Source organism: Grus americana, chromosome 7, assembly GCF_028858705.1.
Source record: "Grus americana isolate bGruAme1 chromosome 7, bGruAme1.mat, whole genome shotgun sequence".
Lineage (NCBI taxonomy): Eukaryota > Metazoa > Chordata > Aves > Gruiformes > Gruidae > Grus > Grus americana.
Genome location: NC_072858.1, coordinates 19,237,438 through 19,262,197, shown reverse-complemented (window position 1 = coordinate 19,262,197; position 24,760 = coordinate 19,237,438). Strand labels below are relative to the sequence as shown.

General features: G+C 42.4%; 1 protein-coding gene across 1 annotated transcript; it reads left to right on the top strand.

Moving 5' to 3' along the window:
- Positions 1–3,978: 3,978 nt before the first annotated feature.
- Positions 3,979–24,570, top strand: RPP30 (ribonuclease P/MRP subunit p30). The gene is made up of 11 exons (XM_054832413.1): positions 3,979–4,310; positions 5,289–5,344; positions 5,662–5,718; positions 6,449–6,523; positions 7,051–7,122; positions 12,744–12,833; positions 14,956–15,072; positions 18,578–18,607; positions 19,031–19,068; positions 20,207–20,286; positions 22,083–24,570. Exons 1-11 carry the CDS (start codon positions 4,229–4,231, stop codon positions 22,190–22,192), a joined length of 807 nt encoding a protein of 268 aa, XP_054688388.1. The 5' UTR covers positions 3,979–4,228; the 3' UTR covers positions 22,193–24,570.
- The last annotated feature ends 190 nt before the right edge of the window (positions 24,571–24,760 follow it).

Here is a 24,760-nt window from a genome sequence, read left to right as displayed (position 1 = left end):
GAAAGATGAAGCAGCTGATACCTCTCTAAAATCTTTTCCTTGAAAACTCTTCACTGGGACGCACCTAGTTTCCAGGGCTGGGCTGGGCTGAACCTGGTGAGGTGCTTTCCTTGAGCGCTCTAGAGGCTTTCACATCCCCAGTGTCTGGGAAAGCAGAGAGCACCCATCACTCCATGGGACTACATCTATTTTATGTGTTTAAAATAATGGTACATGGAGGTAGGAATTGATCCTTCCAAGTGTACATCCCACTTCTGTTGTCAGTGACCCTATTTACAAATTCTAACATGCTGTTCCAGGCAACACACAGAAATTAAACAAATGGCTGATTGGGTGTCAAGAATAACAAGTTGACATTTGTTCTCCCCCAGCCCCCAAGATACTACTTTTTCACCTGCTATTAGGCTTCAATAAATATCAAATCAGTTTTCTGGCTGAGCTTAGTAACATCCTGTCCTTTGAGTAATTTAGGCTCTCTATGTATAAAAGCCTCTTCACATTTCTGTATACCTCTGGCTCTGTGCTAAGGCCCTTGTCCCTCATTCTTCATGTACTTATTGAAGTTAAATTCTTTTGTTCCCACCTGATAATGTACTTTATTTGCAAATCTCATCTTTGACATTTCATTTTTGTTATATAGAAGTGTTCCAGATTTAAAAAAAAAAAAAAAGGCAAAGGAACTTTTTTCTGTGATTTTTTTTTTCCTCTCTGAAAATAATTAACTACTTTGATTTTCCTATGCTCCAGAAATAGTGTTAATCACATAACATCTTCTGCATTTGTGATTCATACTAAGTGTATAACATAACAGTGGGTATTGGTATCAATTCTTTGCCCCCGTGTTAGTGAGGTAAGGTAAGATAGACAGCGTCAGAGCTAGCTAAGGAAATACAATTTCCCCAGCACATGTTGATTTAGTGAGGCCAGACTGTATCTATCAAAGTGTTTGTGTTGAAAGAACTTGCACTAAATCCTAGATCGTTTGTTGCTCTCCGGAGGACTTAATGCTTGTGGAGTCTGTCGACACAGCAGGTCTTTGCTAACTTGGAGCACTCTGACTGAAATGGGTTGAGGAGTGCAGCAGCAGAACTTCACCAGCAGAGGAGAAAGCGTTGACAGCCGGGCATGGTAACTCTTTCCCCCACACAGCCACCTCTACAAAACAACAGCCATGCTCATCTTAGCATAAAACCTTAAAGGGACTGCTACATTCACCTTCTTAAACAATTCAGTCTTGGATGCATGGCAGGAAGGTAACACGAGTATGCGATGTAATAAATAAACAGATATGATATTTTTCTTCCTCTTTTTCCTTTCTTATCATCCCCTTTTTTGTCCTTCCTTGCCTGAGCCAGTCTATCTTCATAAACTGTTGGTTTCATTTGTCTGTTGTAATTTTCTTTTTCTTTCCTTTTGTTTTCATCTTCTTTTCTTGGAAACCCATATAAGTCTGATGAGAACCTGCTGTTGGGAACAATAAATAAAATATAGGTTTATGTTTCTTCTGCCTTGGGGAAATACGTTGTCAAAATGTTTAGAATATTTTATCAGAGACTGGTTAGAATTCCATGGACAAATATTACTGAAACCTTGATTTTTATTCCCAGCATGTACTGTATAGCAAATAACACTCTTGTCCAACTTCTAGCAAAGATGTTGCAGCTGCAGTTTTCTTTTCTGCCTTTTCTTGTCTTTGTGAAAATAAATCATCACCACTTTGTGGCAGTAAAACAGAGAGGTAACCGTTCTCATCTTTGGCATTTCTTATCATTGTCAAAATAAATACTCGCATCTGTGCAACTTAAATGTGAAATTATGTCTTCCTTTTTTGGAACCAGCAAATACTAACAACAGCAAGCTGTCATCTGAAAAGAAAACAAACTGTTAAGGTGAAATTTATGCTAAAAATTCTGTATCGCTCAGAAAAACAGAGCTCCCATCCCTGAAAATTCAGTCTGCACCTTTGCAAAGGAGGTTATTGAGGTTATGATAAAAGTGACCGTGACATTCATGTTACTGAGTTGCTGAAATAGATAGTACCAAATAATATCTTAGCTCCCTAAAAGTGCTAAACGCAGAACTAAAGCAAAAATCCTAACAGTTGCCACCATGGGCTGCCCATCGAAAATATAGTAGAAGAATTGTTAGCGTTTCTGCATAAAAGTGTACTGAAAGGACTGCCCTGAGATCTAAGTGTATTGAGAAAAAAAACCCCTGGAGGGAAGAGATCTGTCTCCTCTAGGAGGACTTCAGGACACTGATGAAACAAAGCATGCTAGAAGCTTCTGGCTTAACAGTGAGGACCGCAAAGAGGTTTTCAGTATATCACTGGGGCTGGCCTAAACAAAAGGAGTAAAATCTGAGTAATTAATGTAGAAAATAAGGTTTTACACTGGTCTGAGTACATGATTCATGATATCTGATGCTGAAAGCGCTTCATACTCAGATTGTTACACCGTTACAGCAAATATGGTTCTGTAGACCTTCTGCATGAAGATCTATTTAAATGTTTTCCATTTTAAGTGCCTCAAGGAAAGGTTTGTTTTGTTTGTATATTGCCAGACACAAAAGCTGCTTAATCCTGTTTGATGTCTCTGAACACTGCTGCAGTACGGCCATTGAAAAATAATTGATACATGTTTATGGATTGCTTCTTACATTCATTAAGACAAATTAAATCAAGTTCCATCATACACTCAGTCAAAGAAAACCTGAAATAATACCTTGAGCTCTTCCATTTTCACACACATCAAAGAAAAGCCTTGACAATACCATTCAGGCTGTGCCGCTTCTTCAAATGACTGGCAGAGAAGCAGTACTAGCTGATCTAACATAACACACGAGCACCTTACAGATGCACATAGGCCAAAACAGAGCTCCTTTACTGATATATCTAGTATTGTCAAGAATAAAATGCTGCCATGTGGCAAGAACAAAGACAGTTTACCAGCTGGTTTTTTTTTTTTTTCCCTTTCAGAGTGATACGCCTTTTCCTTGTCACAGAGATGTGGCAGGCTGTTGTCTACTGACCCTCAAAGCTGCCCTGATGTCCTACTCCAGTCTCTGCAGCCCACAAGTAGCTTCTCTGCTACCACCGTCCCAGGTCTTTGTAACTCATCAGATAGCAAGGCCAGAAATGTGCTGAGCAGGCACTATTGTTTCTCAGCCATCCATAGTAACCGTCTGATCTCTTTGGTAGAAATGAGCCACTAGTCCCCAAGCACAGCCGACACAAGCTGCACCAGGGACAGACCCCGTAAGCAGAGATGTACCAGGGAGTTGGCAGCATCTACACCTTCACCTTGGTAAGAAGCATTTTTGCATCGTTAGGAATTCAGAGCTGCAGACACCCCACAGGCTTCCCTTTGCAAACACTTGGAGCAGTTTGAAGGAGACAGCCGAGGCCGCCCGGCCCAGGCCCTGGCGTGCCACCTCAAGTTGGCCGGGAATTGCAGACCTGCTGGCTTCAGCAGCTGCTGCAGGTCCCCAGACAAAAAAACCCTAGTGGTTATTGCCACCTGTATTTTACATATTCTGTGCTTTTATCAATGGCAGAATGATGTTTGTGCTTTTTGTAACAGTGCTACACAGTGAATACATATTTGGTTACTGGTTTATTACAGTTCCTCAGTCCTTTTGCATGTTAGGGTATATCTCTTAGCATGACAGCTTGGGGGTTTATTTCACATTTTTTCAGCTGACATAAGAAAGAGAAGACCTTTCAATAACTAGAAAGGAATCGTGGGGTTTTTGGTTTGGTTTTTTATTAGCAGCGTTCAGCTAGTTTAACTGGTAATACTGCAGTCACGCAAGGTTACTGCTCCACCTGGTGGGTAGGAGACGGGGCTGTGAGGAGAGCGGTGTGCCTCGGCCTGCTCCGCTTCGGCTGTGTGGAGCGGCAGGCAAAGAGCCAGGTATGATCTTCCCCAGAGCCAGGTGTGACCTTCAGAGCCCCGCCAGAGATCTGAGAAATTTACCACGCAGGCTTTCCCCCGGGTCATGGCAGCCCTTTGGGGGAGCACCTCCGACCGAGAGTATCCGCGGTGATGTGAAACACCCTCTTCGTTTGCTGCCGCGGTTTTGTAACTGCAACTGGCGAATACCGCAGGCTCACACCCGCCCTGCCCGGGACCGAGGGTGACTACAAGCCCCAAGCTGCCGCGGGCCGCCGCGGGGCGGTGCCGAGTACCGTGCCCGGGCTGCTGCCCGCCCCGCCTCTGCGCACAGCATGGCCGGCTTCGCCGACCTGAACCTCCCGCAGGGGCTGGACAAGAAGTCCCTGCAGGGCCTGCTGGAGGCCGCAGCGCACCGTGAGTTAGTGCCGCGGGAGCGGGGAGGCCGGTGGGGTCGGCTCGGGGCTCGGGTCGGCGGCGAGGCCGGGACTTGGGCCGCGCTGCGGAGCCGGTGGGCCTGAGCTGGGGAGGGCTGGGCCCGGCCGGGAGGGCGGCAGGACGCGAGCGGCAGCTCCGCGAAGCTGGTGTGAGCACAGCCTGAGTCTCTAGGCAGGTTTCCTTCCTTGCAGGCTGCATCTCGCCATCTGCTTCCCCGGTGGGTCTCCTCTCCTCTCAGCTTGGGGTTTTCTGCAAGTGAAGTGGCCAGGACTGAGGTCTTCGCATTGCCGAGTAGCGAGGAAAGCTCGTGTTGTGCCTTGTAGGCTCTGTCTCTGCCTGTTTATCCCAGCACGGTAGTTGATTTTTGCCAATGGGGGTGCATTCTTCTGCCTGCAGTTTCTTACGGCCTAAATCTTTTTTTCTGCAGAACTGCTGTGCACCAGGTGCTGCCTATCTAGTGTTTGGGGGTGATTGGTCTTTGGCAAGTGTACCATCTTCCTCTGATCCTAGCTGAATGAGAACTTCTCGTCAGTTTTGTCAGCATCGTTTCGAATGCTCACCTTGCCTTCTCCTGTAGCTTTATCTCTCCCAGCTCTGCGTTGCCGGCAGTTTTAACAGCTATACTGAATGTCCTTCACCATTTTCCCTTAAGAAAGTCATCAATAAGACCAAAGTAGGGCAAAAATCTTTGGGGACCCCAAGTATTTGTGTTCATAAAGCTCTGCCATCGAGTAAGTGTTGTCAGGGCTGGGGCGTATTAAAAGACAAACTTTTTTTTTTATTTGAAGGCACTTTTTGGGTGAATTAATATTCAGAAAAAATAATCTGAAAGGTAAATACACATGTGATTATTAATTTTGAGATGTTTAAGTGATGAGTGTTTAATAGGTTTCTGTTGGGATTTGTTTCCATTGGTTTAGTGGACAAAATCTTCTTACTGTGTGTTTACTTTTTCAGTGGGATATTCTGCAGTTGCTCTTAATCATGTCGTTGATTTTAAAGAAAAGAAACAGGTAACCTTTGGGATTATTTGTTCTCAGTGTGTTTTCTCTTGTGAAACTACATGCCTTATTACATGTTCCCAAACAGCTTTAGCTGCAGAATGCACATCTAGACACAAGTACAAATGTCTGCATATGTGCTACAACTCCCATTTTATAATTCAGTATAACAGCCCTGGAGTTAACTTTTAATATGGTCTGTGCATTTTCCCTGGGAAATGGTTTTGTTAGGGTGGCACACTTCTTTTTAGGATTGGAACACAGCTTTTGTTTACATTCTAAACTTAACCAGTGACATTTTGAATAACTTTGTTTTGTTCTCTTTTAAGGAAATTGTCAAGCCAGTATCTCCTTCAGAGTTGTTTCCATCTTTGCCTATTGTACAAGTATGTCTAGTTACATTCCATCTATGTATTATTGTTATTATGAGGGGGTTTTTACCTTGGTGTGTTTATATATGTGATTTTGTGTGTTAAACATTAATCAAAAGAGAGAAATTTGTCAATTGCTTGATTGTTAAAACTCCCAACATTGGAAGAACAATACACTCAGGTTAGAGTAGACTCTATTCATTATTTCAGAAGTTATTAAAGAAATTGCTTCGTGTGAATGTTAAATCTTCTTGTAGTTGAATAATTACAGGATAGCTTTTGAAAGTTGAGGCTTGGAAATAACTTCCTGGTTTTGATGGAGCAAGACTTGGATATAATGAACCAAGTCTGTATTTCAAATCACTGACATATCTTAATTCAGGAACTGCTTTTGCTCACAGTTGTGGCCTGCCTGGGGAACCATGGCAGTATAAAACATAGTCAATTTTTCTGCATGACTTGACTTTTTTTTTTCCCTCTTCTTTCTTTCTTTCTCCTTTCTATTGACACTTCCTCAGAGAAACACAATAAGTCATTCTTGTTAAAGGGCATGTATAATATCAAACAGATCAATATAAAGTAGGGATGTGTAACTACAGACTTTAGAAAATTAGTGTAGGCAAGAACATGAGCAAGCCACCATTTTCTCCTGTAGTAGTTCAACTAGAAGAAGATTCAAAATTTTTGCTTTGGCGCTTTTAAGTCTTTTGTTTTGGTTTTTGTTGTTGTTTGTTTGTTTTTGTAGGGGACATCTAAAAGAATTAAAGTCTTAACCCGGCTAACACTTATTGTTTCCGATCCTTCCCACTGTAATCTCTTGGTAAGTATATTCAGTATACTAATATTCCAGTTTTTATTTCCTTTTTCAACGAATGAATGAATGAAACTTTGGAAATTGTATGGGGAGAACTTCATGGATTTTGTAGAATGCTCAGCAGTGATTTCTCAGATCGTATCTTTAGCAAATAACGTGATCATGAAGAGCTGCAGACTTACAAGATTGGATATGGCTTCTCTCGATTGTTTGTCAGCAGTTCTGTTCCTCAGTTCTTTTCTTTGATTTCTGGACTTCTGTGTGTAAACTAGACCATGAGCAACCCCTGTGTCAGTTTATGTTTTAGTGCAAGAGCCTTGCTATGTGGGTGGGGCAAGCCGCAAAATGAGAATGAATGACTTCACATTATAGCTCACAGCAGAGACCTACTATGTAATTGGATGATTACTGGCTTTGTTTTAGTACTTGAAAGTTAAAAAGGGATTTTCTTCTCATTATTTTGATCGTAATCATTGTGCATAGGTTTGGCACCTGCCAGAATTCAAGGTAATAATTGTTTCTTCCTTTTGTAGAGATCAACATCTGCAAATATAAGGTTATATGACATCATAGCAGTATTTCCAAAGACTGAGAAACTGTTCCATGTAAGTACAATCATCTGATCGGCAATGCCTGCCCAATAACTTTTAGTGCCTTGGGCTAGCTTGAGTATGTGCTTTGTTTTGATTTTGTTTCCCACTTTATACAGGCCTGCATGTTATGGGGCTAATTAAGCAACATGGGCTACCTGGTCAGCTGGCAGGCTGAGAAGGTTGGGAGGGATTGCAGGAAGCTGCAAGGCCTTGACGTGACTGGTCAAAGTCTGAAACATCTATGTGATGAATGGACTTATATAGTCCTACACTGTGGTTTCTTTTGTGTGTCTTCTACTCTACTGAGTACGCCTAGTGAAGAGAGAAAACATCCTTTTTTTTTTTTTCTAATCTATATATACTATGAGCTTGTAGAAAACTTGTGTCTTGAACTTTAACTTCTCAAACTCTGACAGCTTCCCCAAAACATGTTTGCTATCTACTGTTAACACTAATTGTTCCTGGTCTCTGAAATGCCAGGGAAAGTGTGAGGATTTTAAAGCGGAACTAATGTGGTTCTGTGAGTTACCTTCTTCCTTTTAGTCTTAGGTCTTCTCTTGGAAGTTTGTCCAAATGAATATCTGATTTCTTTTTCATTATTTTTTCCTTTCATTATTTTAAATCAAAAGATGAGCAAGAGCTTATGAGACACATCTAGTTCCAGTTGTCGTAGCATCTTATGAACAGATAAAATAAAATTTCCAAAAGTAAACATGCCTGATTAAACATAACAATGCTTGCTCCGTTGCCAGACTGAGATTTCTGGTTTGGTTTTGGTTTGGATGCTTAAATTGAATGAGAGAAGCTTCACTTCTGTGACTTCCTGGTATGTTTGTTACTTTGCCTGCTGAAAAGACCATTGAGGCTGTACAAAAGTAGAGCAGCCTCAGGGGAAATACTTGAAGGGCAGACGGTCATTTACTCAGATTTTATCCTAGCTGTTCAGAGCAAACTTGAAACTGAAAACTGCTTCCACAAAATTTGTGTCTGAAGGTATTGCTGTATCAGTGTTACCGAACAGATGCTGGCATTTGTAGCAGTTAGCACTCCAAGTGTGCTAGTGAGAGAAAATAGTGGCTGTGAATCATTTTCAAAGCCTTAGGACTAATTTGGGACCTTAGTCCAACACTGTCGTTTCTGGCGTTAGTTTATGTTAATAGAAGTGGAAGTATTTTGAACAAACCCCCAATACTCTGTCACTTCTATACTTTTACAAAAACAAGGTGTTCCAAGTGTGTTTGACCACAAACTGGCTCAGTCCGTTTCTGGTGTTTGACTGAAAATGACATTTACTATTTAGAAGTGATACCTAAATACAGTGATGTGCAGTAATTCTTCAGCCATTACTAACAGCATCACGCATCATACTGTCTTCCAGCTTTTATCCATAGCTGCTATATCTTGAATAGACCCTTCCTACCAGAAAAATTTCTAGTTTTAAAACACCATCTGAGGCAGAATGATGTCAGCTTGGCTTTTTGGATGATAGGTGTTCGTTATCTGTCTCATATTTTTAATTAAATTGTTCTTAAATACTTGGTGACAGCTGATGTGAGTGGTGTGATCAAGTGGAGCATCTGGAAGTAAGTCATCTTTTTGTCAGAATGTTTTTCTTACAAAACCCAAAACTGTGACGTCTGACCTGTTGCAAGTTCATAAATAATATTAACTCTGAACTGGAAGAGTAGGTGGAAGTGTCCCATCTCTGCCAGCCTTGGCAGGCAGCAAGCAGGCATGCAGTTTAAAGCAGTGTGAAGAAGGCATGGGGACACCAAAAGCAAATGTCAGTCTCTTTGGAGGAGTGCCAGAATTTACTTTCAAAGACGGCTTGTCAGTATAAAACTGAGTCTGTTTTGGGTTGTTTTGTTTTGTTTTGTTTTTTTTAAATAACATAAACCTACTTTCTAGTACTTTTGGGTACCTGTTTTGACATATTAAAATAGTATTCTTCTGTTTTGTTTTTCTAAATTATTTCCCCTCCTTTTTGAAAACTTGTCCAAGTACAAAGCAAGAGGCTGTAGAAGAAGGTGAACTTTAAAGAAGCTTTCAGCAGAAGAATTCAAGCATTAATTATAACAGTTAGAACCTAATGAAACTTATTTCTGACTGCTTTTATTTCCCTTGCAAGATTTTAAGACTCTTGGAGGTGTGAGAGAGGTGAATAGTTGTAAAATACTTTTGAGGGCCACTTTTCACCTCTTTCTTTTGGTCTCTGGCAACAATGTAAAAATCTCACTTCTTAACAGAGCTCAATCAATTTATCACATGATTAAAGTGAAGCCAAGTAGTCAGCAGGAGCATGCTGTGTTGTTTTGGGGGGAAAGGGTGCTCTCTCATTTAAGAGTGGCTATTTTTTTTCAGTCATATCGTGAGTTCTGCAGGTGGACGTCCAGCTGCAGTAGCGTTTAAGCTGGCATAAAGAGCCACTCATTTCTGCAGGTGCTTTTGGCTGAAGAGTAACCAGAGTTTTTGCCAAGTTATTTTGCAGACAGATCCGCTTTCCCACTCTGATCAGCATTCAGCCACACGGATAGTTGTGCTGGCACAAAGACAATGGCTGTGCTCTGGGCAGGCTGATGCAGATAGCGACTGTTTAAGCAGACATTCTTGCAGGTGATGGGCAGTGTGTTAGGAAGGAAGCAGCACTGTCGATGAGACCATCTTCACTGCTTCCATGCTGGCAACACTTTCAGCTGAGGAGGGAGCCCAAGCATGTTTCTTGCAAAGTGCACGAAGTGAAAGACTTCATCCTTACGCGTTCCCATTCAGGGCAGATTTCCATGTTTGTTTTTTGTTTAAAGGTTTTAGATTTTCTAACTCTCTGGAGAGATGTGCCAATTTTGTAGAGATATCAACAGGGAGTCTGGCGCAAGTGATGATACACATGGAGTTTCAGCATATAGCTCTGGCTTGTACGACTCACGGATCTTTTGCTGTTAAGGATAAAGCCTTTTGGGGTGGGTCTTACACCACAAATTAGCTTTATATTTTAACATTGGCTGTTAGTAACTCAATGTTACTTCAAGAGCATCATCTTTCTCACCAACAATTTGGCACTTGGACTATTTTCCATAGAACAGGATTGTTCATGTTTTTGTAAAAGAAATACACGACCATTGGAGATGTGGTCTAATTTTAGCATGACCCAAAACCAGTCTGTGCCCTCTTGTCACGAGCCAGGGAAGCTTTTCTGTGACTGCCTGTGGCAGTGATACGTACTGAAAGATGTGCTCAAATTCTCCAAATAATTTATAACCTTAGGGGTATGAGGAAGCTGTGTTTGCCAAGATAATTGTGGAACATGCTCTTTCTTTAAGTCTCCCAAGAGGATTGTTTTGGGATGCAACAGGAATTCCCATTTGATGCCAAAAAAAAAAAAAAAAGCCACAGTAAGATCTGTGCCTGTCGCTTTTCAAAAATTTTGCTTTTTAAGAATTCTGTTTTAATCATATTACTTCTGCCTGCTGTTTGTAAGCAATTAGCAGATCACCAGTATCTAAAAAAAGCCAACTGCTTATGTAAGTCTGAGGACATAGTGCAAGGCCAAATTTTAATGTTTATTCCTAAAATGTTGCCAAAGCTTTCTTCAGACCATCCAAGCAGTGGTGAATTTATTTATTTATGGCTGTCTGGAATTTCCCAGCAGATGGGGCTCTTGCCTGCGGTGTGGCTGGGCAAGCACCCCGCTGTGCAACTGCTGCATATAATTTTCTGTATGAAGTTCTTGCACTTCGGATCCCTTCAGCAGGCAGGGTAACCTTAACTTGCCTGCATGTGTGACTTGTCTAGGAGCCAAAAGCTAGACTGAACACTGGAATGTTTGGAGAAATCTCCTCTCCAACTTTCCGTGCAGTGTAGGAATTCCTCCTTATGGGGAAGTATGGCTTTTAAATTTGTTTTTCCTTGGTGGTGTTTTCTGACATGTTCTTGTCACTGGAATCTTATACGTATCCTGGCATTTGGGTCACTCCCTTTCCCACTGTGCTTAATTTGCAAAATGGAATAGAGGGTTCCAGTGTTTCTGGAGCTGATTAGGAAGGCAAGGGCCACTTGCATGTTTCTGATGTGTATTCTTGCTTTCCTTCATTTTCAGCTTTCTGTCTTCCTGAATTTCCTTATTGACATCTTTTCTAGGACATGATTGAGAGCTATTTGCTTTGTGCATGTTTCCATAAATCATCTCTGTCTAGATGGTACTTTTGTACTCCACATAAGTAAGTATTAAAACTGGCTGTAGTAGGGCTAAACTTACACATGCAAGTTTAATTTGATACAGTAGATTCCAACTGTGTCCTGCCTGACAAAGTTGGAACAGGTAGGGCATGAAGATAAAGTTTAGTCTGAATGGCCTGGTAGAGAAGAAACATTTTAACATCAAAAACCTTGTGGTTTGCTGGATCTTTGAGTTGCCTGCATGTGTGCTGTGGCTCTCTTGTCTAGGAGGGAGTGCTATCAACAGCTAAGAAACATTCCTAAAGCTGGGGCTCTGCTCTCATCTCCATCCAAATTTCATGTGAACAAACTGGTAGAAGACTAGTTTGCAAAGCCATAGCCTGCCCTGTGTTAGAGCAGAGTGTGGCTTCCCCACAGCCCAGCCCTGGGACTCCCTGCAGCCTCCACCGCTTTTGTGCCGGTGCGAGGAGTTGGCTCCTGGCCCAGGTGTATTTGGAGCAGTTGCTGGCAGGTTTCTGAAAGCAGAGAGTTCCTCTATGCGTAGAAAATTCCTTTTCAACATCCTCAGCCCATTTTTATCTTCTTTGTTACAATGCTGCTTACAGACATTAATCTGTCCCTATGTAATCATCTTTATGGGCTAGGTATATATAATTCCTACATGTCTTGTGTGCATGAGATTATATGTAAATCAAGGGCTCCCTTTTATGTGCGCTTGATTTTCTCTGTGTCACTGTGGAGATTCTCGACCCTTTGTTCATTCCTTCCCTCTTTTAATACAGGCTGTAAATTATGGTGTGAGTTCAAAGCTAAGCTTTTAAACTATGACCTCCAGTGCCATCTTGAGACTTTTCCAGAGATGTGGCTTTCAGGAAGGGCTGCACATTCTCCACCTAGCGAGGAAAGTGAGGCTCTGTGGATCGGCTTCCAGTACTGGGCATGGGGTGCCAGTCACTGTCTTAACGTTCTGCTTCTGTTTCAGTCTTTCGGATGCTTCTGGTAAAAGTACTTGATCCATAAGACAAATGGTTGCTACACTAGAATTAGAGGGATGGGGCAAGGGGCAGTTCCTGGGCTATTCCTTTTTTGTAGACAGGGGTTGTCCTTCATTAGCTGTGAGTTCTTTTGCCCAAAGCCTGCATTTGCTTCTGCATGTCCTATGTCAGATAAGAACAAAGCACTAAGTCTTGCCTTTGGGTTGGCCATTATTTTATTGGAAAAGTAGTTCTGGAAGTGAGGGAAGGCTTGGGTTTTAAGCCTGAAATCTTCAAGCTGTGTACCTGTAGCCCTGCTGTTTTATTGACATACCTGCAAGGTATAGTACCTCTTCGTTTTAAAACTGAACTCACTCTGGAGAGACATTTCTTGCATTAAGAAATGAAGGAAAGCATCAGTGCACCTAAAGTTGGTTACACTTTTTTTGGTTTATCTAATAATCTGTTCCTCTTTCTTTGCTGTAGATCGCTTGCACAACTCTAGATGTGGATCTGGTATGCATAAATGTTACAGAAAAGCTGCCATTCTACTTCCGAAGGCCCCCTGTGAATATGGTAAATTTACATCTAAATTATTTTCTTGCTGTTAAATTCTGTATTTAATATCAGTCTGAGTTGAATCCCCTACCATTTCTCTCCCACCATTCCCACCCAAGTGGTTCTTTTATTTTCTTGCGTAACACATAGTGTTGTTTCAGATTGCCTTCACTTCAAGGCCTCTACTGCAGCATTTAACGCAGTGATGTATGTTCTTTCTCTTTCTCCTTACTGTCCCCCACTTAAGAAGGCAGAAGTGGTGTTCCCAAGGAATAGAAACAGAGCCTTAAGGCCACTGCTATGCAAAGCAGTGAGATGTGGCGTGATTGCTGACTCAGCTGCCTCCCAAACCAGAAGTGGTACAGTTGTGTCAGAATAGATAAACAGCCCAGTCATTTAAAAGACAGGAGAATGTGAATGACAGTGTTAATTTGGGAGAAGGATGTTGTGCCAGTTATTTGGATGACAACTGTATTGAATCCATACTTAGACAAAGGAATGTCTTGGCAAATGAACCAAATGTGGAATTGCTAAATATCTGCTGTGGGACACAAGATGGCTATCAGCATGGATCAAATGTTTTGTTAATGCACTTCTGCCTGCTGTTGGTGGTTTGCCAGAAAGCTTAAGCTGAACATGCTCTTAGGTGAACTAGGTTTTTTTTCCTCTGAGTATATGTCAAGGTTCATTCCACATGGGCATTCTTGGCTGATGTACTCCTTAGTGCTTAAAAATTTAGATTTGGAGTTGGCTAGAAATCCTACTTCTGCTTCTACAGAAAGCTTGACCTAGAATAAAAATTAAAAATTAACTAGAATTAATCATGAAACAGAATGAAAGTAGTATTTTGGAATTTTCTACAGACTGAGAATTTCAGTGTTCCATTTGGAATAACAGTTTTGTATGGAATGTTCCCTAGCTGCTTAAAACTCCAGCAGCTGACCCAGGTGAGGAGCTGGGTAGCTTCTGGAGCCCTGTGTTTGGAGACATTTTCCTTACAAACTACTTCTCAGCTTCCACACTTGCAGCTTCAAGACAGCGTGTCTGTCAGACTGGTTTTGTGCATCCTCAGACCATCAGTTTTGGTTGTTGTGATGACAGACAGACAGATTGGCAGGCAGCTGAAGTGATGGGGATGAGGTTAAAAATCTGCTTGGCTGGAAATTGGTTTATTGCCATCACCTGTTTTGGTTTTGATAAATTCAGGCTTCTTTTGTTTGCAGATGTCAGACCAGCTCTGTGTAAAACATTTGATGTGTACATAGCTTCTGTTGTGCTCGTGTTCAGAGCTCCTGCATGGATGGGAGCTGGATTAATTCCATCTGTATTCAGTTACTGGACTCTTACAGTATTAATATTGCAGCATTTATTTAATAGTCTGAGTATAAAGCGTAGAGTAACATTTCAGACAAATGTAGTGTAGACCAGGGAACTAGGAACTCCTAGGTTTGAATTGCATCTTCACCGCTAACTCACTGTGTCCTATGGCAAGTTGCTTAACTTTTCTCTGTGTGTTTGCAAAAACAAGAATACTAGGCTTTTGTTGAGGTACTTTGAGAGATAGCAAGGGATTTTAAAGCAGCTGAAAACATATTGAGTATTACTGTTTGGAATCTCTCCTGTGACTCACTGTTATTTAACGTTGTCACAAATACCAGAGTATGCTGTGAGACAGGAGAGAAGGGACCTCATTGCTGCTTTTATGCAAGGACAAATTCCTCATCTGCAAGACTTGGGTACTGTGGGGAGCGGTGGTCTTCCTTACAGCGGGCTGTGGGGCTAGAGGAGGAGGGTCCTCAATTTCAAGACTTGTTTCTCACCAGCCATGGTTACCTGTCTCCTCAAACTCTGATAGAGGAAAGTCGATTGCAAGTAACAAGTGGCTGGTATTTCTTTGCTTGTTAAGCGTCATTTATCTGTCATCCCAAGATTCAAGTGCACGTATCTGGTGTACAGTGAAACGTTCTCCCTCCCCACCCCCCACAATGCTCTGCTGTGCTCTTGCTGGAACATTTCTGCCTTAATTTTTTCATATATAACACAGTTAAACTGAGAATAAGCTGCATCAATAACAGACAGCAGTTGTTAGATTGTTATGCTTCTCTCCTTTTGATTTTTGATCGCTCTCTTTTATGTGAAGGCAATAGATCGAGGCATTTACTTTGAACTTCTTTACACGCATGCCATCAAAGACTCCACAATGAGAAGATACACAATTTCAAATGCAATCAGCCTGATGCAGATCTGCAAAGGAAAGGTAAGCTCTCAAAGTGGAAGCAAGCTAATTAATTCAGGTCAAATTCTTCTGGAGTTGTACAGACTGAGCCATTTGAAATGAGTTTGATGCTGGGGTTTCTGAAGCTGTGACTGAATCTTTCCCTACTAATACAAGGACACGATTATTCTAGCTCCAGATACTTCCAGCCACGCACCACTGCATGCTTTCTTCTTAAGTTGTCAAACTGTTAGTTTCTTTTTTCAGAACAACCTATCTGTTGTCATTGTATGCGATACCCAAAATAAAAGGGGAAAAAAGAAGTGCCAGAGATCTAAGGTTTGCAGTAGAACTGAAATCCATGCATTTCTTTAAAATCCCCCATTTCATGTTTCTGATTGACCAAAAGCTCTTTTTTGATAGTATACCTTGATTATGGGAGGTAGAAAATAATAGGAGAGAAGTAGAAATCTTGTTTTGTTGAACAGTTAGTAAATTCCCAGTATACAAAACAGGCCCTGGCTAATAGCCAGCTAGCTGTTGGGTTTTGCTGCAGTCAAATCAACAGCATTCTTTCCTGGTACTGAAACCCAAGGAAGAGGTAATGCTTGCAGCTGAGATGCTTGTAATCCATTGCTTTCATACCTTACCTCCTCCCAGGCCACCAGGCGAAGCTGACTGTCATGCTGGGTCCTCTCAGGCCATGTTTTTTTTTAACAGGGAAGCATATCATAATACATATCCAAGTTAAAAGAGATTGTAGCTCTCACAACCTTTATTGGAAACAACCTTTGCCGCACATAGCTAGTCCAGAGAATCCAAAATTGGCATTATGCTGCAGATCTCATCTGAAGTGGGATATACAGCTTGGAAGGCCAATTAAAGGCAGATCCATTGTTACCTCAGTTCCCCTCGGGCATGGCAGCTTATTTTATAGGACAGCAGAGTGGGTAAAAAAAGATGAATTCCCTTAGTGCTACAGACGAAAGTGAGTATTTGCATGGGCTTTCCTGAGAAGCCCAGCCCTGGGAGTTAATTGCACAAAATACTGATTTGGAGATGAGGTATATATACACAAACCTCCTTTCCTTTGGGATTCCTTTTTGGCAGTGCTTTTCTTTCCTCTGTGCAGTTAAAGATGTGCTTCTCGTGTGGTTATTGATTTGGAGAGCACCAGTTGAGTTGGTGTCACAAACAGAGCAAGTGAGACATTTGGTCACAGTGGCCTTTCTTTCTGCATCTGTCAATCTAGCGCATCATCTGCCTGGAAGGTAAATCAGCAGGAGCTGGGCATGACAAGTTGTTGTTAGGCACTGGAAGAGCTGGGAGAGGACTGCTAGCTTGTTTTTATTTTTTGCCTCCAGGCTCAGTACCTGGTGGGCCAGCAGAGATGGTTATTAGCCCTCACTGACAGTTTGTCTCCATCAGTTATGTAAAGGCCTTTCTTTAACAAGATATGGGATGGCTGGTCCATAGGCTGCTTGTGTTGGCATCTGGCAGGTAGCTCTCACCTTCTGTAACCTGTAGTTGCTGAACTTGTAGCAGCTTTTGGATCCTTTTGTTCCTCTGCTGTTGTGGTAGGGCAGAGAAACTTCCAGAAGTTTACTCCTGTCCTCAGAGCTGGTGTTGAGCGGAGTCCTTAACACATGTTAAAATGTGCAGGGAATGAGTGAGGGACTCACTGCCTTGCCAGACAGAAGGTGTGCATGGCCACAGTCCCTCACCTCCTGTGTTTTGGTAACTGAGTGTGGGTACTGTGCCTGGAGCAGTGTACTGAACAGCTGCCGTCTCCTTTACCTGGGGATATAATGTTTTGCCTTTGAGTTCTTCCCTTTAACCATTCCCTTGCATTTGCCTTTGCCTGCCTCTCCTTCACTTGCTAGCAGTGCTTTTCTTGCCTGCTGTTGTCTCCTTCTCCCATCTTACCCATCCCCTAACTGGAAGCCAGTGTACAGCCTTTGAACCAGGTGGAGCACATCTCTGATGCACAGCCGCAAACCACAATCCCATGCTGGTTCAGGATGGCTCGCACAGCTGCTCTGGGAGCTTCTCTGAGCCTGCAGCTCAGAGCAGGAGACTTGAATTTTCCCAGAAAACCCTTGTAGTCAGCACCACTGAAGCTCAAAAGCACCCTTGGGATCCATAGTGCAGTCATTTTAAAGGTGAACTATATGGAAAGAAATGTCCTAGACTCCATCGTGATGTGCGCTGTTAAGTCATTTTGATGTATGTATTGCTTCCACTTCTGGCTTTCTTATGCTAAGGCAGAGTTGTCTGTCCCATGCTTTCCCCCTCAGCACATGAGGAAACCCTGGGCACAGTGTGAACATGCAGTCATTTCCATGCAAATAGCTCTTTATGGGTTGAGTTCTGGCTGCACACAGAGCATTTTCTTCAAGTGTCTGCCCTGCTCTTTGTGCTGGGGAGGTGGCAGGACAAGCAAAGCAGTGCGGGGAAGGGATCAAAAGCCCCACCTTGTAACTGGAGGTGGTGTGATGTGTTGGTGGGACTGATGTCAGGGAGGGAAAGTCTTCTGCTGCCTCAGTACAATTCTCACTCCCACCCACTCAAGCAGGAATTCCCAAAGCCTTTTACTCAGTATCATAAAAGCTGCAAGGAATTTTTTGCTGCTGCTGCAGTTTCCACCTGTGCAAAACAATCTTCCCCTGGGTGAGCATCCTTGGAGGTTTAACATCAAAAGCGCACTGGCACCTGAGCTGTGGTATCTGCCAGTCCTGAGCAGTCTCATACCTGTTCTGTAGAAACCCTTTGGGAGAGAAGGATGTCTCAGCATGGTGATTTTCATGGGGGTGCCAGTGTTGAGGGAAATGAGTGTATGGCATGAATTGGCAGCCACTGCCTAGCTGCAGACAGGTTTTCTTAACCAGTGTGAGTTTGATTAAGGCCACCGTGAATGCTGAGGTTAGGATTGAGTTGTCGCAACCCAGACTGTAGGCAAAAAATTCGGGAGCATCAAACTGTCTAAAGGCACTATCTGTAAGCAGCTTCTGGGGGATCCTGAGCTCTTCTAAGTCCATTTCTGTTACAGCTCAGGCCAAGTTGTCATTTTTGTGGGGCCTCTTTCAGCTAGAGTAAATAAAGGGGGCACTTCTTAGCACAGTGTGTGCAACTCTGCATTTCTTTTTTACACTTAAGATCCTTTAAAGTCCACTGTGAGAGATAGAGGCTGATAGGTGCTTGCTTAGTGCTGTCACTGACACTTACGCTGCTAGCCTGTCCCTCTAAAAGGAGCAGTACTTATTCAACTCACATCTGTTTGAGAGAGGTTTGTAATTGCAAGGGCCTGTCCCTGTGCCCCCCTCTCTGTAGGGGACAGGGAGATAACCGGGGTTTATTCATGTCCCCAAATTAGGATCCACGCTCTGCTAGAGTTCACTTTGTCCGAGGGCATCAGATACACTGATGGTTAATTGGACTCTGAGCCTGAACTTAGCTAATCGTCATAAAGCCGTTGCTGCTTGCTGATTTTTTTTTTTTAAATTTCTTGATGCTGACAGGTGAATGTTTGTTGTTTTTTGTTTTCCAGAACATTGTTATATCTAGTGCAGCTGAAAGGGTAAGTCCTAGATTTTTGCTGAAGTCAGAACAATTTCAGGATTTATCTGTGGCTGAAAATACAGCTTTAATTATTTAAAATTACAATTTTTATATGTTTAATGTATATGATTAAAAAACCCACAAGATGGCAATCTGTTTTACCAAAGAATTGTATTGTGGGGCTTGGGGTTTTGTATTTTTGACTAGGTGGGGTGTTTATTTTTTTTTGCTGCTGTGGTATTTTCCATGACAGTTTTTTCCCAGATGGGAACTCTGTTTTCCAAAATACCTTTATTTACTTGATTTCCTAGTGCATCTTCAGCAGCTTGTAATTATTTAGCATTTAATCTTGCCTTCCTGATAGCCCTGTCCTGCCTGCTCACACTCTGTCAGCCTGCAACAGAGTGCATGCACATATCCAACCTTCTTTGTTTTGTTTTAGCCTCTAGAACTACGAGGTCCTTATGACGTGGCTAATCTGTATCCTTTTTCTAAGTAAAAGAAAGCAGTTAATAGTAACATGTGAAAGTTCAAAGTGGTTTTGAAATATTTCCATCCGTTACACTCCTTGAACTTTACACGGTGATGCTTGTTGGTGACCAATTCAATGAATCAGGGCTCTGAGTGGGTGTGGAAGGAGCAGCAGCTCTTGGTCATGGGGTGGCACGAGCAGTCACTGTAAGTAGTAATGTCTGTGTTCAGCTGCAGGTATGTTTTGTTGTGGCATACATTGATATTGTGTGGGTGTAAGTGGAGAAATTAATAAAAAACCATTAAAATCTATGGACACTGTGAACCAAAGCAGAAATGATTACTTATGATCTCCAATGTGCCGTATCTTTGGTAGAAGAAGCTATAAAATCATATTTATATTAAAAAAGACAAAGTTCCCCTCTTGAGTGCTGGTTACTTCTGTTTGAATTTTCCAGTCCTTAGTTACATAGGTGCTATTAAATAAGTGCTTGTGTTCTAGAAACCAAGGAGAGTGTTGTTCCTCCCCTCCTTTTAGGACTTCAGATGCATTTTTTACTCCTCCCCCTCCCTGCCCCACAGGCGCATATCTGCACTGTCCCTCGAAGGGGAGGAGTATGCTCTGAGTCATGAGAACCGTGTGGGAGGATGCGTGGCCTGGAACGATTTTATGCACAACATTTCCTTCCCTCTTAAAAAGAGCAGTCAGGCTCAACCCAAATTAACATACCTAATCTGGTGTCATCCCTGCTCAAGGTGGCTGGGAACTTTTCAGTGTAATGCTTTTGTATCAGACAGTGCCCTTTCCCCAAAACTGAAATTTTCAATGGGGTCGCTTTTTTACTTGATTATGCATGCAAAAATGTTCCTGTGTTGACAGACTTTTATTTTCAAAAGTACAGCTTCTTGTCTGGAAAAAAAAAACACGTTGCCAGGAGCTTTCCAGGAGGGCTGCTGGGGAGCTGCAGCCAGGAGAATCGGGTGCCTCGGTTCCCTGCCTCTGGGTAACCTTATGCAAAATGTCACTTTGAGTTACAGGTTTGCTAATTCCCAGTTATTTGTAGAGTAAGCAAACCTATCATGCAGACAGCCTTCCCTATTCTATTTGTTCCTTTCTGTGCATTTTGATCCTGAACAAAGGTGACAGAGGTTTGCTGTTTGGCCTGTCAGAAAGCGAAGCCAAGGCAGCTGTGTCTACCAACTGCAGAGCCACCATGCTTCATGGAGGTAAGCAAAAAGCACGTGGAAACTCATCTAAGTAACACTTGCATTTGTTAAACTAAGTTCATGTTAATGCATATTTTCCAAAACGTCCAAGACCTTAAAGAGCAAGTCAGCTCGGGGTTTTACCTCCCTTGTCCAATCCATGAAGAGGAGCTTGTGTGGCATGGGTGTTTTATTTTCCCTTGTTGCCATGTTAGCAAATCAGTGGCTGAATTGATGGTGCTGTCTGTACTGGAGTACTTGATTAACCACATTAGAGTCATAAACTGTTTAGCCGAAACACAGATCTGCCTGTTGTGCTGCATGGTGAAACTATCCCTTGATGCAAAATCAAATACCCTGAGTGCTTGCTTCTTAGGAAAAAATGTTTCATATAATATACAATGGCTTGAAGTGTTTTGGTGAAACAAAATTTGCTTCCCTATGCTTTTGGCAGAGAAAGCTCACAGTAGCTCTCTTCTATTTGCCCATTTTTAATATTAAGAAATTGGAAGTTTAGCTTGTGGCCCCCTGCACTGGAAATCAAAAGATTTCTAGTTGTATATTGTGTCCTGGTATCAGCGCAGCAAAGAGATGCCACAGTTTGTGTTCCAGCAATCAGTTTAGACCCTTGCTTTCCACTTTGGCACTGATTTCTCCATCCCTACCCGCCTTTTCACATGTTTGTTTATTGGTTCTTAGTGTTCCTTGATTTTTGTTGTTTATTCTGATGGCAGTTTAACTTTGTGACTGAGCATCTAGGCCTTAATTTCTACCTCTGCCAAGGTTTGTTGGGTAGATGTGATTTCTAGTCACCTTCCCAATAACCTGAGTTGCTCTAAGTTTCAAATGGACGGTAGGATTTGGTTTGCATCTCGTTTCAGTAGAGGTGAGGCTTGAACCTGCTGTAATTCACAGCAGGTAGCTTTGATCTCTTGGACAGGGCATTTCTGTGAACAGGGTCCTCCTCCAGCCTGCTACTCATCTACACAGAGACAGTGTGTCAGAACAATGTGTTAAAGTGTATGTGGAATTTCTCAAGACCATCATCTATCTCTTCTGTGAAATTAAACAGCAGATGTCATTTCCCTGTCCCCCAAAGAATACTAGCCCAGAATAAGGCGATATATTTTGGCAAGGTTCTTGCAGAGCCTCCTTGCTAACAGAGTATTTTGCAGAGAAGCCTCCCACCAGTAGTTCTGAAATTGGATTGGGCTCACTAGGTTGTTTGGCAAACATATGAGGAGTTTGATAATGTCACACAGTAGTATTTCTTGGTAATGCTGAGGGTTCTGTAAATAAAATATTCCTGAATACCATAAAGCCACTTACTTGGTTTGTATAGGGGAGCCTCTGCCGATGTAGCTGTGCCAGCATAGTCTATTTAAGAATCCTGGGGTATGTGAATACATTTTTTTATAATTTTTTTTTTTTTTAAGAACAGTTATGTTTTGCTCAGAAATGCAGAAATGCTTTTTGACAATGCTTCAAGAATGTGTCCTTCTGTGACTATTGAACTGATTAAGCTTGGTTTCGTATGGGTTTGTGTGTCTGCAGCCCCTCAACCCCCGCAGACCTCAGTTTTCCCTTATGTTTGCTGTAATTCTGCCCCCAACACCGGATTTCCCCCTTTAGTTTCCCCACTCCACAAGGCAGCGTGTCCCCAGCTCCTGCCCGTGCAAGCTGCTTACCAGCTGTGTGTGCTGGCTGTTAAACACGTTGTACTGTGCTTTGGGGCATGGACACCTGCAATGAATATGCATTAAATGCATTACTGTCATTTTCTCTGAGGTACTACAGCTTCTGCTTGTATATTGCAGAAACTCGGAAGAGTGCCTGCGGGGTGGTGTACACGGTGAAGAAGCCTCGCAAGGTTGAGGAGGAAGAAGCAACACTGCCAGCCTGCAAAAAAGCTAAGACTCAAGCTTGAGGACTGAACCAATTGTCAACAGGAGCCTCCATCCCATGTTTACCCAGTGTTGAGTCTTCTCCCACCCTCCAGCCAGCCTGGAGAAGAATTATTCTTCTGGTGTTCAAGTGAGGAAGGCTGTGGGAATGAGACTGCTGAGTGGTAGTTCACCACATCTGAAAGGTCATGGCTGGGTTTCTGGCCAAGGTCCAGAGACCATCTCTCCACCGTCTCCTAGGTCTTCTGCAGTTAGTGCAAACTCAACACAACGTTTCTAACAGGGAAATTTTCAGTTGTACAAGTGCATGCCTTTTTTATTAAATATGTTTCTAAGAACACATGCTTTCAAAGTGTAGTTCTTATGGTTTCTCAAGTTTTAAACACGTCTCTCTAGTAAACCTTACAATCGTAAGCCAGTAGATGAAGTTTACCTTCAGTGGCCTGTGAAGAGTAATGGTGCAGTAAAAAAAAAATCTGCTTCCCATTCTGTTTTGTGATCAATGGCTATAAAGAAGATCCCAGCATCTGTCACTTGCTGGGAGATATCTTGGATTTGTGTTACAGTAGGACTGACTGACCTCACCTGCTAGACACACATCCCAAAGCCATCCCTGTCCTGCAGCTCTTAAGACCAAACAGTAACGTGAGATGGTTACCACAGATGGGAAGGAAGAGCCCAAGGTTACACTGAATGTGCGCTCAGCGTGGCATGTTGCAGTCACAGCATAACAGCTGTCTCACCTTGGCCTGAGCAGTCTCCACGTCACATCATTTTTACTGCATCATTTCCTCCTTTATGTCCTCGTCTGGCAGTGTTGCCTATGAGAGTGTTCATTTTGCTGCCTCCTGCCTTTCCGTTTTCCTTCCTGTTAATGCCTCAGTAAACCTAATCTGGCTGCCAAAAAAGCAATCATAACAGATTTATAATCAGAGCATTTTCAGAGCTCTTCCAAATGTTGACTGAAGTTTTTTCTTTTGATTAAACCAATATAAAAATTATGTAAGCTACTGTACTCAAGATACTCTTGAGCCAGCTTTATTGTGAATATTCTAGTTTTCTATTTGCGTTTTACAACAAGTTGAAAAGTGGAAGTTAAAGCACTAAAATATTGCAGAGGTCTCGTGGTGAGCTCTTAGTAACTGGGCTGAGCAGAATGGATGAAGTTCTCAGTAGACTAACAGTTCTGTGTAATGCTGGTGTAAGTCACAACAGCTTTTGCTTTATTTAACAAATAATGAAATATTTTTCCCTTATGTTATTAGTTGTTGACTATTGATTTGAGTCTGTTTTATTATAGATATTGGGATGTTATATATATTTATATATACGCAATATTTTATCATTTATGGACTTACCTCCGAAATGATGCTCTAACCAGCGAAGAAGCAGAAATGTGTTTGTCTGAATGACACATTATCTTGCCTTGGCCAGAGAGCAACCTACCTCTAGCATGAGAGAAGTTGTTTGGTAATTAGCATATGGGAGAAGGCTTTTGAATGCTAGAGATCCTTCTTGCTACTTGTTTAACATGAGTTAAAAAATTTTTACAGTCTGCATCTTTGTCCTTTAAATAGATAGAGTGCTTCAGAAACTGATTGAAAAGTTTCTTCTCCCCATTTCCTGAAGCATGTTGTTCTGGCCACTTTCGTGCCTGAACAATTGAACTGCTTCTCGGTTAGGATGATAAACAGAGTTAGCCAGCACTGATGTCATTTCTGTTTCCTGCAAGGCATGCTCCTGCTGTCTGGGTAATTGTGCAGAAACAAGTAGTGAAGTAGTGGCTTGCAGAGAAGGGCAGCGAACGGAGGTGCGCTGTAATTTTTACAGAGAAGAGTGTGTCCACAGATAAAGCCTGCGGCTGGCAAGGTGACACTCACAAGTTGCGGTGCTTGTGTGAGAAAAGTCTCATCTGTCTAAAGCTGTTGGCCTCGGCCTAGGTTAGCTGGCCGCAGACAGAACAGGCATTTCTTCTGCTCCCTCGTCTGGGGTTTCTGAAAATTCACTTAGTCTCCAAAATTGGCACTCCAGTAACAACTATTCATCGCTGCCCACTCCTGACCCCACCTCATTGCCCAGGACATGGTTTTGGCCAGACTAAAGCCTGCTGGTTAGAATCCAACCGGCAGGGGTTGATGAAGGTGTGTGGGAGCCCGTGGTGTATTTCTTTGGGAGGCCACGCCGTGGGGCGTTAGGATTTTAACTGAATGCAGCATGTCACATCCCAGTGCAAGTGGATGTTGGTGCTCCTGCTGGCGGTACTGGTAAGGTTTTCCTGCTTCTGCTAAAGCGAAGGGAGGGGTGCCTGCCTTTCCTGGTAGGAATCCTGGCTTCCTTGGCATGGGCAACTGAAGATGTCTTATGTGTTCCACATAGTAAGTACTGACTTGCTGAGAAACAGAGATTTCAAAACAAACTCAAATAAAACTGTAACTTTGTTTTACTAGCAAGTACTGGCTGCTTTTGTATATGTGTTTCCATTTAACAAAATAAATAAGAGATGGCATTTATCTAACAGTGGCAGGGACGTGGCTGAAGGGCTAGCTGCTCTAGGCAGCTGAGACTTTTTTTTTTGAGTTTTTAAGTATTTT

Coding starts and splice junctions, on each gene's coding strand:
- RPP30 (XM_054832413.1), top strand. CDS start 4,229: ATGGCCGGCTTCGCCGACCTGAACCTCCCGCAGGGGCTGGACAAGAAG. Junction 12,834..14,955: donor GAAGGCCCCCTGTGAATATG/GTAAATTTACAT, acceptor TTTTATGTGAAG/GCAATAGATCGAGGCATTTA. Junction 15,073..18,577: donor TGCAGATCTGCAAAGGAAAG/GTAAGCTCTCAA, acceptor TTTGTTTTCCAG/AACATTGTTATATCTAGTGC.